We start from the raw sequence: 13,693 nt of genomic DNA on the forward strand, positions 1-13,693 counted from the left end.
ATTGGACCTGGAAGATTATGGTACTCGAAAGAAAACCAACCGGAACAGTTGGGATTTTTCGAAACGCGAATCTTCGTTTTTAATTTTTAAGTTGGAGCAGGACGAAATTCGATCAAGTAATTTGTAGAACAACGCAGATGTTTGCTAGAAACGAGCTTTATGTACAAACACGGGCTGCTGCTTCTACACAATATGATTCTACATCGATCTCTTCTTTTTTAGATGTAATATATGTATACGTTTTGTTTTCTCATTATTTACAAGATATTGCAACGTTGTAAAAGATGAATTTTCATTTGGCAGTGGGGATCGATGTCTTAGATCCATGGGCCGAGGCGGCTTTCTAGAACGTTGGCGGCATCGACGCGTCCCATAAATCTTAAGAGGTTCAGAAGATCCGTGAGAGCCGTGACCTCCTGGTGTTTCGCCTCCCAAAGATCCAAAATGTGTTCCGTTGGGCTCGCTTTCGTCGCGAAATAGTCAACGTATCTAAAAATAAACCCCCGTAAATCGATTTGGTCGCAAGTTCATCTTTCGTAACGCAACTATCCGAGACATAAACTCACCGATCTACTTGTAGTCTTTGTGCTAGCATTCTCCAGTCGTTTCCTCGAGCGCTAGGCGGATCGAGGCACTGGCATAGCTGTTTCCTCAACGTCTTGGAAAATCTTTAAGGAACGGAAATATGGTCGCGTTAGCATCGTAAATGGAATCTAACAGAGCACACTCTAAGAGGGAGATTTAACGAAACCTGAATGGTCTGGGAACAACCGATTCGGTAGTCCTGCTAGAATTTTTCCCACGTAAAACGACCGAGGACTCTGTCTTCGTGATCCTCTTTCCGCTCGAACCATGTTTCTTCATCGGATCCAGGTCGATTCTCAGGAATAGCGTGTCTTCTTCGAAACCACATTGACAAGCTTGCAGCGCGAAACTGAGTCTCACCTCCCCGAGAGTTTTCTCGATCCCGAAGGATCGCCGTATACTCGTTCTCGTCGACGACCAGATTCGACGGTGAAGCACTTCCTGACGTTCCACGAATCCGCTTTCTCTGTCCTCGAGGTCGATGCGAAGCGGTGCACCACCCGCCCTCAAGCCTAGAACTCCATGATCCATACGAGTCCCGCCTAATCGGCGCTCCTGAACAGATCGAGATACACGGAAGCGTAAGATCGAACGAAATTTGATCCTCGACGATCGTACTCGATCCAAACGAAACTCGCAATCTTTGAGAGAGAATATAAGGATAGAGGAATATCGAATGTGGAAAATTAAAAAAAAACAACCTGTTCCGCTAGAAGCTTGAACGCCGCCTTTGTGTCCTGCATCAGATGACACCTGATGTGATCTCGCTCGCGCGACAAGTATACTGCCACGCAAATCCTTTTCACGGCTAGTCCTGGTGCTACGGCAGAATTCTCGCCAGCAACCGCGTAAACGCTCGGTGTTTCGGTAACCAGGAACACCCTGGAGTGATCGAGCTGCGCGAAAGGCTGCCCGGGAAGATTAATCGGCTCGCCGCCCAACGTCAGTATCTTGCGCCACGTCGTCGCGGACGCGACGTTGGAGTTGCTGGACGACGTAGTCGAGTCGTTGGAACGTGTCTCCGTATCGAGATCCGTCGACCAAAGGCTTAGCTCCCAGTTGCCTGTCCTGAGTTCGGCGCAATGCTCGAACTGAAGAATCACAGGTTTCACCAGGTCGATACCGTTCGGTCCACAAGCTACCACTGCCGACAACAGAGTCAAACCGGCTGGTAGACCAGGCCTCGAGGAGTCGTCTCCGAGGACTGCAAGATGAAGACTGTGCCGTCGACCGCGAGGAATCGCACCTTCCGGGACAGACATGGAGACCCCAGCTTCGGGGACTACGAGAAGAACGCCTTGTTCGTCGACTATTGCTCTCACGATAAAGCCGCTCGTGTCCTCGTGACCCTTGTTGTCGCCTCCGGGTCTGTCGCCGTCGCGATCGTCGTCGTCGTCGTCGTCATCGTCGTCGTTGTCGTCCTCGTTGGTGGTCTCCGCGTTACCTTGACACGTGGAACCTAATGGTTCAAATACGTTACCAAACCCACTATCCTACCAAAACGTATAAAACGTGGACGGTCGTTGCTTACGGGACGATCGACTTTCTTCGTTGTCGGACAATCCCCGGCCACGGTGGGAGTTTCTACAAGAGGACCTGGTCACGGAAGAGCTGGGAGATGGTCTGGTCGTCGAAGGTAACGAAAGCTGCGGCACGTCGTAGTGATGCTCCGAGCAAGACCTAGACATCATCAAAGCGACTTTCAACGGGGGACAAAGATCGATCAGGGTTTCATTTACCTAGGCATTCTGCTCGCGTTCGACTCGTCTATCACTTGCTCTAAACGTCTGTCGACGGAGAGGGCTGACCGATCGTTCTTCGAGACTACCGACTTTCCTAGGTCACCCGGTCGACGAAAGTCCAGCCTTGCCACTCCGTACAAAGCTTCCAACCTTTCTTTTCGACGCATTAGACGCACGAAAAAGATGGTCGTTAACGCCAGAAAGATCGCAGCCAAGCTCAAAATGATCCACAAGGCCAGTATGCTTCTGTGGTCGATCGTTCTAGCTGCTGCGATACAAACCGAGCTTCAGACGCGCGTTTCACGAACTAGATACGATTTTGGTGCATTTACCTTCCTTGAATACTCGAGGTCCGTCTTGTCCGAGGGCTGCGTGCGACAATAGATTAGTTGTACGCTATTACGCAGAAACACGATCACTTTTAATCACCGTGTCGATGAGCTGCAAGCTACCGACAACTACTATTTCGCGCGCATCTTTAATCTTCCTCGTTCCGACTAATCATTTTTCGAAAAAAAAAAATATTCGAAACCTCCGACGATCGGTCGAACGAAGGCGATTACGGTGCAGTCCTTAAAGAGCTGGTTATAATCGCGAACCAAACGATCCGAATTTTTTGCGAGTCATTATTAATTTAAATCGTATCCTCTTGGCCGCGAACAACGATCAACGATCAACGATCAACGACCAAGGAGCAACGGATGCGACGCGAGAGCAAAGACAGCCGTTCGCTCGTAATAAATTGTTCGGTGCTGGCCGAGTCACCGAGAACAATGAAAAAAAGGGAAAAGAAACGAGAAGAACGCAGCTGGAGCTCACCGTTACATCGATCCGCGGAACAAGACTCGACGATGACGTCCTTGCCTTGACAGGGACGACCACCATTGCTCGCCGGGGGGTCGTTGCAGGATCTCCTCCTCGCTCTGGCACAATCGGGACCGCATGCGGACCACGAGGACCAACTTGACCATCTGCCGTCGATCGCTGAAAGCAACGGGTCAAGTTGAAAATCCCGATTAAATCTCGGTTATCGGATCGAACCAGCCCACGAGGGTAACGGTTAGATCTGGCCGTGCGGTGTAATTTGTAGAGCCCGTCGTCGATACGAAAACGATCCGATCTGCGTCAGAGACCGTTTCACGTAGCTGGATTAATCGTATAATTAAATGCTCGTGCATTTGTTGCTTACCGGGGCAGGAAGGATTGCATTCGACCCTTTGCGTGGCTGGCCCTGGACAGGTTTGACCTCCGTTGATGGCCACTGGGTTCGTGCAGGTTCGTGTTCTCTTTTGTACACCTCGACCGCAACGGGTGCTGCAATCTGTCCATCCGGACCAGGAAGACCACCCGCCGTTTACTGGGAACGAGTTAGGAACAGCCGGAACGTTAGAGCCGGAGCGGATCGAACGATTCGACGGGGTAAAGAAACAGAGTTATGTATCGCTTCCTAAAATTGGGTTTGGCAAAAGGTCTCACCGTAAACCGTCAACACGGCCGGTTCGCTGACCCGCCTCGCGGCGATGTTCTCGGCCACGCAGGAGTAATTCCCCTGGTGCCTGAGCTCGGCCTCCCCCAGTATCAGGTGTCCGTTGCCGGTCTGCAGGAAGCTTCCGGATGACACCTCGTTCAGGATACTGTCCGGGACGGGCGAGGGTGGTGCGGTCGATCCGAGTATCGTCTCGAGAGGCGAGCCGTTCTTCAACCAGTAGACCTTGGGTTGTGGCACCCCGAGCGGTGCCGAGCAACGCAATTCCGCGTTCCGTCCAGCCTCCACGGACACCGAGTACGGCGGCGACAAAAAGTGCTTCTTCAGGTCTGCGTCCGAGGGCAACGCGTGGTTTTAGTTTTAATATTTGCTCGATGAACAGACCGTGGCAAACAGAACGCGAGGGAGTAGGGCACTCAGCGATATTAGGCCGCGTGTATAAATGCAAGGGTGCTTTCACGAGCTGCGTCTATACATATACGTACCGTGCTCGAGCGGCGCTGCTACTAGGAAAGCCAGAAAAAGATTTGCTCGATCCGCGGTCACAAGGGTGGCTGGCTATTCGTCCGGCCAGCCACCGGCTATGGTATATTATTCGGTGTGCCGTGTATACGCGGAAAAATAGCTGCTTTTATATCGTTCGTAAAGAGCGGTAAGCTGTGCCACACACGCGGCACACCGATGCACCGGCTACATTCTTGCTCTATATGCTCGTCTAGACTACTTTTGACCCGATGCCATATTGCCTGCCTGGCTCTCGGGCTGCTTTTTAATACGATCCTCGATGGAAAAAAATGAACGATTAGATACGCGTATGTGGTTTATCGAAATATCCTGATCTGCTATTTCCCTCCGCGGCAGCTAGACACCAACGATCGATTTTTATCCCGTTTAGATGGATTTCTCATCGCTGTATTTAATTAATTCTTACCATCGAACGCGTCTCTCCGGTTTCTTAGCGCTTATTGCGTCGCCGTCCGCTCGATATCGCCGTATTCAATTTCAAAAGCGCTACCGTTTCCTGTTTGCTCGCAAATACGGATTTAATTCTGCTTCCTGTTTGCCTCGCATATTTGCGCGCCGAGCCGCGTCCCTACACGACGCGTCCGAACCAAAATTGCTCTTCGTTTCCAACTGTCGCGAAAACAATCCACTTTCGTTTCGAGCGTAAGAAGGCTGGCAATGAATCGCGCGAGTTCAAGTCTCGAGAGAACCTGCGATTCAAAAGCGACGAGATAGAAAGTCTAACGAGGAACGTCTGTCTCGCGATTCGCAACAATTTTCATGTGATCCTTTGGAAATATCTCTTAACGTTGTATCAATTTTTAGCGAACGATTCGCAAACTATTTCTTTTATCTTGAAATTGTATTAATAGTTTGTAAACTGGAAAGCTTTGTTCATTGTCCGAACCAATTGTGGTCCACGGTAACGATCGCATCGATACGAAACGAAGCGTTTCCGTTGAAAGTGACACGCGGACAAAGATTAGTCGGAAGAATTGAAAGTCGTGGCGCATCGTCGTGCGGCCTGAATACCACTGGTTCGTGTGGTTCACAGACTGCCCTGCCAATTTGCATGGCGGCGATACGCGTTTGCCTTCCAAAACGAAAAAAAAAGATGAAAAAAAAAAAAAAAATGTCGACCGAACAATGGACGGTTGAAAGGGAGTTGAGCAATTCTGTAGGTGTTTGCTTTACAATAGAATATCGATTAGATTTGTGACTCGATTCACGCGTCACGAAATATCCGGCGAAAACAAGAGAACATCCCTCGCGGTGGCTAGTCGACAGCGAGCTTACGAGAGTGAATTTCACGTTGGGTATCTCGGAACCAGTTCGAGAGTCGGCTCATGCTAATCTGGTTAACCAAGTTACGTTTTATGATCGATTTCAGGTGGTGGTAGCTACCGGTCGTTTTTTCTCCCCGATCCCTCCCACCGAATCTCACTTTTACACTCCGAAGCTATAATATATTCGAATACGCTACGATTACACGATCGTTCGCTTCTAACGACACGTCGCGACGTTCAATTTATCCTCGCTGCCTCGGTTCTACCAAATCGAATTCTCCAATGATTTAAATAATAGAAATTATCGCTTGGCGGTATTCTCCTTGCAATTATAAATCTGCTTATGATCTATCGATACGTTTCGCTCGGACTGGAAAACGACGATCAAATCGATATAATATGTACCGATTTTTAACAAGCATTTTACCCAAAGAAATTAGTTCCATTAGTAACGTGCTATTCTGAACTTGTAGCTACTTTACAGGCAGCTTCTGTAATAACTCGCTGCAATTTTTAATTATACTCGGTCGACCGTAAGCTCATCAATTGGTGCAAAAATAACCATACGTTGTTAACGTCTCTAAATGTCACGTAATGCGTTTTTACGGTAAAAAAAAAACTCTGTTGGCGATGCACCCTTGCGCTATTAATAATTTCACACTTAACGACACCATCGGTGTGCAAAATCTGGCCGTTGCTTTCTCTCCCTCGTTGTTCTTTGTGGAGCATTATCAAATCCAATGTACTTTAAAGCAATGCATTTTACGTTAGTATTTTTAAAATGATTCTTTCTATTACGAATGATTGTTCTATCGGTGAGACGTCAAATTAATATTACTGACAAATAATAACATAAACGCGTTGGTTACGTTTATTCGTTCCGTCATGTACTACGATTGTCGAAATCTTATGTTATATTTCTAATTGCGTCGTACGTGAAAGCAGAACGCTAGAAGACGTATTCGATCGGGAATCGTGACTCGCGAGACCAGAATGAATCGAACATCGAGAAAAGGATCAAGATAGAGAAATGAGGGACAGAGATGTAGGCAAGATGAAAGGTAGTAAAATAAAAGTGGAAAGATTGGATAATTCTCAACTTACAAGCGACCTCAACCGTGGCGGGTTGCCCTCGAATCTGACCTGGTCCCGACCATGCCACGCACTCGCACTTGAACCTCTCCCTACCGAAGTACTCCTCGACCTCGTTCCTCGTCACGTTGAGTTCGACCTCGACGACCCTCGTTCCGGTACGAGGGTCGACAAAATCCTGGTGCTGCGACCGCTCAGCCCGGTCACCGTTACACCGAAAATACACCTGCAAACCAAGCGGAATAAGGTGCCGGGGTAATTCGCTACGCGTGAAAAAAGCTCAACGTGTTCGCGTTGAGTCGGCTTCACGAGTGGTTAATAAGGCTCGAGTGAAAAATTACGGTGACGATGATGGTCGGACCCTATTTTGCAGACGCGTGAAAAACGAAATAGGACCAAAAAACTAGAAGCAATCTGCCGGCTTTGTTTCTGCTTCGCGACACATCTCGCGGATCGCATTGTTTCTGCGACAAAGAACCGAGCGCAAAATGGATGCTGCATAGCGTGCTACTTTCTTCGTGCAAGCTACGCGTCGATGATACCGGAGTTAATTTTAACAGACAAACTCGGATCGCATATTTTCCGTACCTGAAGAGCGTGCGCCGCGCGACAGTGTAAGGTCGCCGGTTTTCCTTTCACGACGAACGCGTCGACGGGTTCTGCCAAAAAGATTGGCAACGAGCCACCCACGATAAGACCGGAATCACTAGTTATCGTCGCGGTTTCATAGTCACCGTAGTCATAGTCATCTACCGGATAATTTTCCTCGTCGTCTTCCTCGGTGTCATCTTCCTCCTTTGTATCTACGAACAAGGAACGAGCCACTGTATTTGAGGCTATAACGGAAAGATTTCGAATTATAGTACCGCGTACACCGAATCAACGGATAGCTGGGCATAGGAATTTCCATCGATGTCAACTTAATATACGTTTCGCATTCACCCGCAGCTCCGAAACGGTTATATTCGCCTATATCGTTATCGTTATCCTGCGAATATCCGGGCAAGATCAGACATAGCGGCCGAATGGTGTACGCAGAGAGCAAAGAGTTAATTGAACGGGCAAAATAGACCGCGCCAACCAAGGATCCGTGCTTTCCCTCGATCATCGTAACCGCGTTAACAAGCCAAATGACGTCGGACGATCGCGATCCAGCGATCGGACGTTCGCGATACGCGAAAACGCAACTTGGTCACGGTAAATTTAGACGTCCCGGCGCAGAGCGGCGCAGAGCGAGTGGCGGCCGAACGATGGAAACGGTAAAGCTCGGTTTAACGAGTGCGCGCGGGATTTTACGTCGTGTATCAGTCAGCGGGATCCGCTCGCTTAGGTGATCTCTTAGTCTTTACGCTTCGTGTACGCGGACCGTCTCTTTCGCTCTTAGTCTTTGGTTAGTGGTGAATCGCGACGGAACTTTATTACCGTGCAAGCGGCCGGCCGACCGCGTCTCTTGTTCGACCAGCAGCAGTAAACCAAGGACCGGCTGAACGACGATTACCCTTGCTGTCACACTTACGGGAAAACATGTCACGATTTCGAGCCGAGGCTTTGCAGAATATTAGCCTGCACGCGTAAATTCGCGCCGCAAATTTATCTCTCTCGGGCGAAGCTGTTTGCTTAGATTCGAACGCTTCAAATCCTCTTGGAGATGTGTTGTGACATTGCGTTCCTCGAGCGGATAGTGCTACCCATTTCGATATCGGATATATCTATCTATACGTATGGCGTTCTTTTCATAAAGCTTCGCGTACTATGTACATACATTGAACTAAAGGTTCCCGCGTCCGCAGACGCTTAAAAACACAACTCGATCAAAAGTCGATACAAGCTGGGAACGAAGATAAGATACGAATCATTGTCTAATTATTATTTTTAAATACATTTATTCCACTTATATTAGTGCGTAATTATCATCAGATAGAAAAGTAAACAAATCTATATCGACAAATAGATGAAGCGTAAGATGTACCGATGTACACGTGGCAAAAAGACATGGGTCGAATAAAAAGACCAAACGATCTTCTTTTATCTCCGATTGTGCGTCTCGGAAGATTAAACCGCGGATTGAAGAACTAAATCAGTGATCCTTACTTTCAAGGGTGCTGGCGAGGCGAAGAAGCGCTAGAAGCAGTATACTGATCTTCATCTCCATCCTGCGAGCTCACATCTCACTGGAACCTACTTTTCAATCAACGATCTTGATAAAGTAAAAATAAAAAATAATCGATGGCGTCGATCCTCGCGTTCTTTTAAAATTCCGACAACATTACACGCGTCACTGATAGAGCAACGTCTCTGGATCCGTCTAAATCATGGATCGACGTGATTCTCCATCGAAACTCGATCGATCGATCCGTCATCCGGCGCATCGAATCCAAGGTCGGTTCATTTTGAAGGTAACGGGTACCTATCGAGTCCTGTTAGGGATAACCCCTAGTTTCACGTTCCTAATAAAGAAACGGTCGGATAGAGACACCGGTGTCGTTAATTAGTCCCAGTTGTAAATTACATGACCGATCTATACGGTAGAGGGGTTTTGGTCGCACTTGGTCGGCTGCACTTCCGCTTTCGAGCGTGCAACGAGGGGATGAGAGAGACACGTGACCGGCCGATGGCTGCGAGTCCCCCGCACTATCGAAAAATTAGACGAAAGAATACGGGGGATTCGCAGTAGAGGGTTGGCTGGCTGCCCGATGCTCGCGGCTCGACACGCGGTAGACGACTGAACCTACCGACGTGCGCGCACCTCTATATATACATATATATACGTCTCGCTTCGATACCGTCGCTCTTCTTCATCCCCTTGTCGTCGGGGGTGGTGGTGGCGACGCCGTCAGGGTGGTGGAGATGGTTGCCGGCGGTGGTGGTGGCGGTGGCGATGCTGGTGGTGGTGGTAGTGGTGCTGGCCTGTGCTCGTGCCCTCGGAGGCTGCGCCTTCTTCCGCGAATCTCCGACGATCCTCCTTCCGGAACGGGAGGATCCGAGCGAGACGCGTGCTCCTTCGATTCTCTTATTTACCAGTTATTCGCTACGTCGGGGAACGGACCGGATGATAAAGAATCGAACGAGGCATCTTTCCATCGAAACGATCGTGGATCGCGATCTTTCGAAGAGAAATTAAAATTCGTTCCCACGAGGATGCAATTTTGACGCGTTCGTAACACGGGAGAGCAATTTTCTTTTCGTTGCAAGTGCATTTTGGTCCTGGTTCGTTGTTACGGTTGTTCGATCGGCAACTGGCCAATCCAGCGAACAACGAACCCGATCGGGTTGCACGCAGTCTACGAAGAAGAGATCACCGTCGAAAAGGATCCTCGCGGGAACGTATGGAATTTCCGACTGGTCGATCACCGTCGATCCGCTCGAACGTGAAATCGGATCTAACCACGGGAACGAGGTTAGAGGCGTCGATGTCTTTGCAAGGGGAAGGAAGGGTGTAACGGAAAACTAGCTTCCGAATCGGTTGGTTACCGATACCGGGGTTGGTGTAAATAAATCCCGCAACGGAGATCGGTTTCCGAAAACGACAGGATTGTCTCGCGTATACACATAGGACGCGTAGATACATAGAAGAAGGATAGGCGGCCCGACGTCGAAACTTGACTTACGCCGATAGCCTTCTCTCGTGGATGGTTATCGCGCGCCTTTACGACCGCTCGCTTTCCACCGAACCAAGGTGTGCAGCAGTCGCTTAAGCGATTTAACGTAAACACACGTAGCAATTTGTCCAGGGGTTTATGTCGCCCTCGGGAGAAGAGATCCCACGCGGTCGTTTGCCGCGATCCCGCCCGGTCTGGCTCTACGCGGGGTGAAACAAGTCGCGACCAAAGGAAACGAAATGTAAGTGCAAGGGAAGAAGAAAACGCGAGGAAAAGAATCTGTCGTGCGTTTTCTTGGAAAGAATGATAATCGCGATCCGTAGTCGCGACTAATTGCGACCGCTAATTTCGCACCGGTCGAACAAGAATAGCGGGACAGAAGACGAGCCGAACTAAGGACGGGACGGGGTCTTGGCGGGACGAATCCAACACTCGCGTGGGAGTAAGATGTACAACGGCTATCGTTTGAGCGACTCGGTACGTGTACGCGTCCGAATAAATTACCGCGCGCTTGTTCCTTGTATAGCACGTGATATATCATGCTAAATCGAGATAAGCGCCGCGGCGGCTCGAATTATTAACGCGCTCGCTTTACCCCTGACGAGCGCAATCGGTTCGCACGCGAATGCTTATTGCTAAACAGAATTACACCAAGGGAACAAGTTTTCTACGAACAAGACAATCGCGTGATGTCTTACGTCACCGTTAATACTCGCCTCTCCTCTTTCCTATTTATCTAGTCGTCACGCGTCTCGCCACCTGTTGTATTTTCTATTCGATGTACAAATTACCCTTCAAAATTACGTATACTCGATGCGACGCTAAAAACTATTATTCGTAAACTTGATCGTTGCGAATATAGCGGAACCGTAGTGTCAAGAGACGCGCCGCGATGATTACGTGCAAACGGACGATTTTAAACGAGGTAATGGCATTTTGCATCGTTAAACGCATATCGATGATCTCGTTTAAATCGGTCCCGTTAATTGTATCCGCGAACTGTAAACACAACTGACGAGCGACGCGACGCGTAACGATCAACTTGATCATTAAACATGGATAATGCATCGCGGTCCGGACGAAACTCACGTTGCAGAAGATGCGAAAGAACACGAGGCATACAACGGATGGATCCCACGACTATCTTTTATGCGATAAGATACTTGGAGGCCCCCGAAATCCTACAAATTTTCGAGAAAAAAATTCAATATAGGCGCAACTTTAAACGTTAATAACTTTTTAACGAAGTCTCGATCAACAAATTGGTATTCTTGATTTTCGTCTTATTTTGGCCTCTAGAATCTTCCATTAAAATTTTTCCCAGGTGTGGCCGAACACCCTGTGTACGTCGTGTGACATTTCTTTAGCTCATAAGCGTCATGCGACCCGCGATAATTCATCGTTTTTCTCTTGTATCGCGTACAAGCGCTTAATTAATTATTCGACAGGTGCTACGAGCGCTATACGACGACGGAAAAAAGTTTCACGAGACCTTTAAACGTCGATTGTTGCGAGATACCTATTATATCGTGTCTTCCGAAAATAGTTACAGATAACATAAAAATGTCTACTTCCTTGTAGTTGGGAAACGTGATCGCAGCTATGGAAATACATCGATTCGCGACAACGTACGCAAATCTATCGATGACGGTGGTCGAGGGACCGCGACGTGATTTCCTCGGGTCGATCGCGACCTTTCTAAGGGGTTCTATTCTTTACTACTCCTACGAAACTCTTTAATATTTCAAGAAACGCGCAGCTGTTATCTTCGCGGACTCGAGAAGCGAAGCCGATATTTTGCTATCGCGTATCGCTGGATAGAAACGGGAGCCAAACGGTAACCAATAGGTCTAGTTCCGGAGCGACGTCACTCGTTTAGGAAACGCGTCGCCGAACATTATTAATTCAACGACCGCTAAGAGGGATTCGCGGTTCGACCACGAACGTTACGGCGAAATACTTATTAGCCATCAGCTATTCATGGCGAAAGTTCTTGCGCGCGGGGCGACGCACAGTTGCCGCTGTATATTCGCGCAAGAAGACGAACGATTAACAACCGCCGGGCATGTACATACTGGCCAAGCACCGGACCCGTGTTCAGCCCGTGGTACGCTTCATTAACGTACGCTACTTCCAAAGCGGTTCACTGATATTCGAGGGTAACGGAGAAGAGCTTGACAAACATTCTTTCGGACGTTGATTTTATCGATCTCGTTTATTTATTTATTTATTTGTCGGTACGTAGATACAGAAGTACACACAATGCATAAACTCAATGAAATAACAATCGTGTTATCTGTAGGTATCGAATAGCGTTCGAGACTTGTATCGTTAGAGAGCGCAGCGCGCAGGGGAAGTTGGGTTCGTTCGTTACGTAATTCACCGTTTTGGTCAAATATTTTCTTACTCGAGTTTAACGAGAAAGACGACACGATCTCTGTACGGTTTAAGGACACCAGGAACGCTTCGTCGTGGAATAATGACGGTGATTTTCGTAGTACCTGCATGGGTATTTCGCGTTCGCAGTTCCGTCTCGTAGAGATTTTACGAGACGGCCCGGAACGACGGCCCAGCGCTCTGAAAGTCCGCTGTATGCCGATACACGTCCACGGAATATACGAAGAACGTGCGCCGTCGATGCGGAAGTGAAATTCACGCGACGGGGTTGAAGGGTTACTTTTACCGGATAGACGATCGTACGTTCGCATGGCCAACTACTCGATTGCCTCGTCGTTCATCTATTATGGCTGATACGAGTCTAAGTATATCCCTGGATCGTGCCTTCTCCTTCCTAGGAGAAAATGTGCACCGTCGTGCGACCAAGAACAAACTAGATATCTGTCGTACAACATGATCATTCGGAGGGGACAAAGCGAACAAGAGGGAAGAAACATAGACGCACGGTATACCGTCGATGGATCGTTTCTCGATCTTTTATTTACATTTGCATCCCCAGTTCTAAATTCTCTCCGCTGGTCGCGAGAGTACATTTATAGCGACGCACCGTTCCGCGGCATTATGCAAAACTTCCCACAAGCCTTCTACAGACACGCGGCAAGTTTCCCGCACTAAACTTCCAAGACTCCGAAGCCTGTCTCTTTTTACCTGTATGTGAAACTTTGCCGGCGAACGAGCTTCCACCACGAGACGGTCTCAAAACCGTTCCACCCCGTGGATGCTCGTGGATCCAGCGTGTCGCGGATTCGCCAAAAATCGCCACAACGATCCTCATGTTGATCCCCTGGTTCGAAGCAAAATCCTTCTTTGATCTTTGCGGACATATCGGGGAATTTCTTCCAGATTGGTTACGATCGGATAGAAATGAATCGGTGGTTCTGTATCGTACTTATCTATTGTTTGCGTTTAACTCGAGCAGAGCTGGGGAGAGGGGGTGGATGT

The 13,693-nt window shown here is 48.6% G+C and overlaps 1 protein-coding gene across 3 annotated transcripts; it reads right to left on the minus strand.

Annotated features, from left to right (window-relative positions):
• Window positions 1-276: 276 nt before the first annotated feature.
• Window positions 277-9,398, minus strand: LOC122399813 (netrin receptor UNC5C-like). 3 transcript variants are annotated; one of them, XM_043400797.1, is made up of 13 exons: window positions 8,787-9,398; window positions 7,284-7,498; window positions 6,708-6,921; window positions 3,804-4,142; window positions 3,517-3,684; window positions 3,147-3,311; window positions 2,660-2,695; window positions 2,325-2,592; window positions 2,117-2,265; window positions 1,287-2,044; window positions 752-1,140; window positions 567-668; window positions 277-489 (listed from the first exon to the last, which is right to left on the minus strand). In XM_043400797.1, exons 1-13 carry the CDS (start codon window positions 8,845-8,847, stop codon window positions 318-320), a joined length of 3,036 nt encoding a protein of 1,011 aa, XP_043256732.1. In that variant the 5' UTR covers window positions 8,848-9,398; the 3' UTR covers window positions 277-317. The 3 variants fall into 3 exon arrangements, with proteins under 3 accessions (XP_043256732.1, XP_043256741.1, XP_043256723.1); XM_043400806.1 differs by having other exon boundaries at window positions 1,287-2,029; window positions 2,325-2,595; XM_043400788.1 differs by having other exon boundaries at window positions 2,325-2,595.
• Between the last annotated feature and the right edge of the window lie 4,295 nt (window positions 9,399-13,693).

The sequence above is a fragment of the Colletes gigas genome, unplaced genomic scaffold (genome assembly GCF_013123115.1).
Source record: "Colletes gigas isolate AHSC1104 unplaced genomic scaffold, ASM1312311v1 Colletes_gigas_Sc00002, whole genome shotgun sequence".
NCBI lineage: Eukaryota > Metazoa > Arthropoda > Insecta > Hymenoptera > Colletidae > Colletes > Colletes gigas.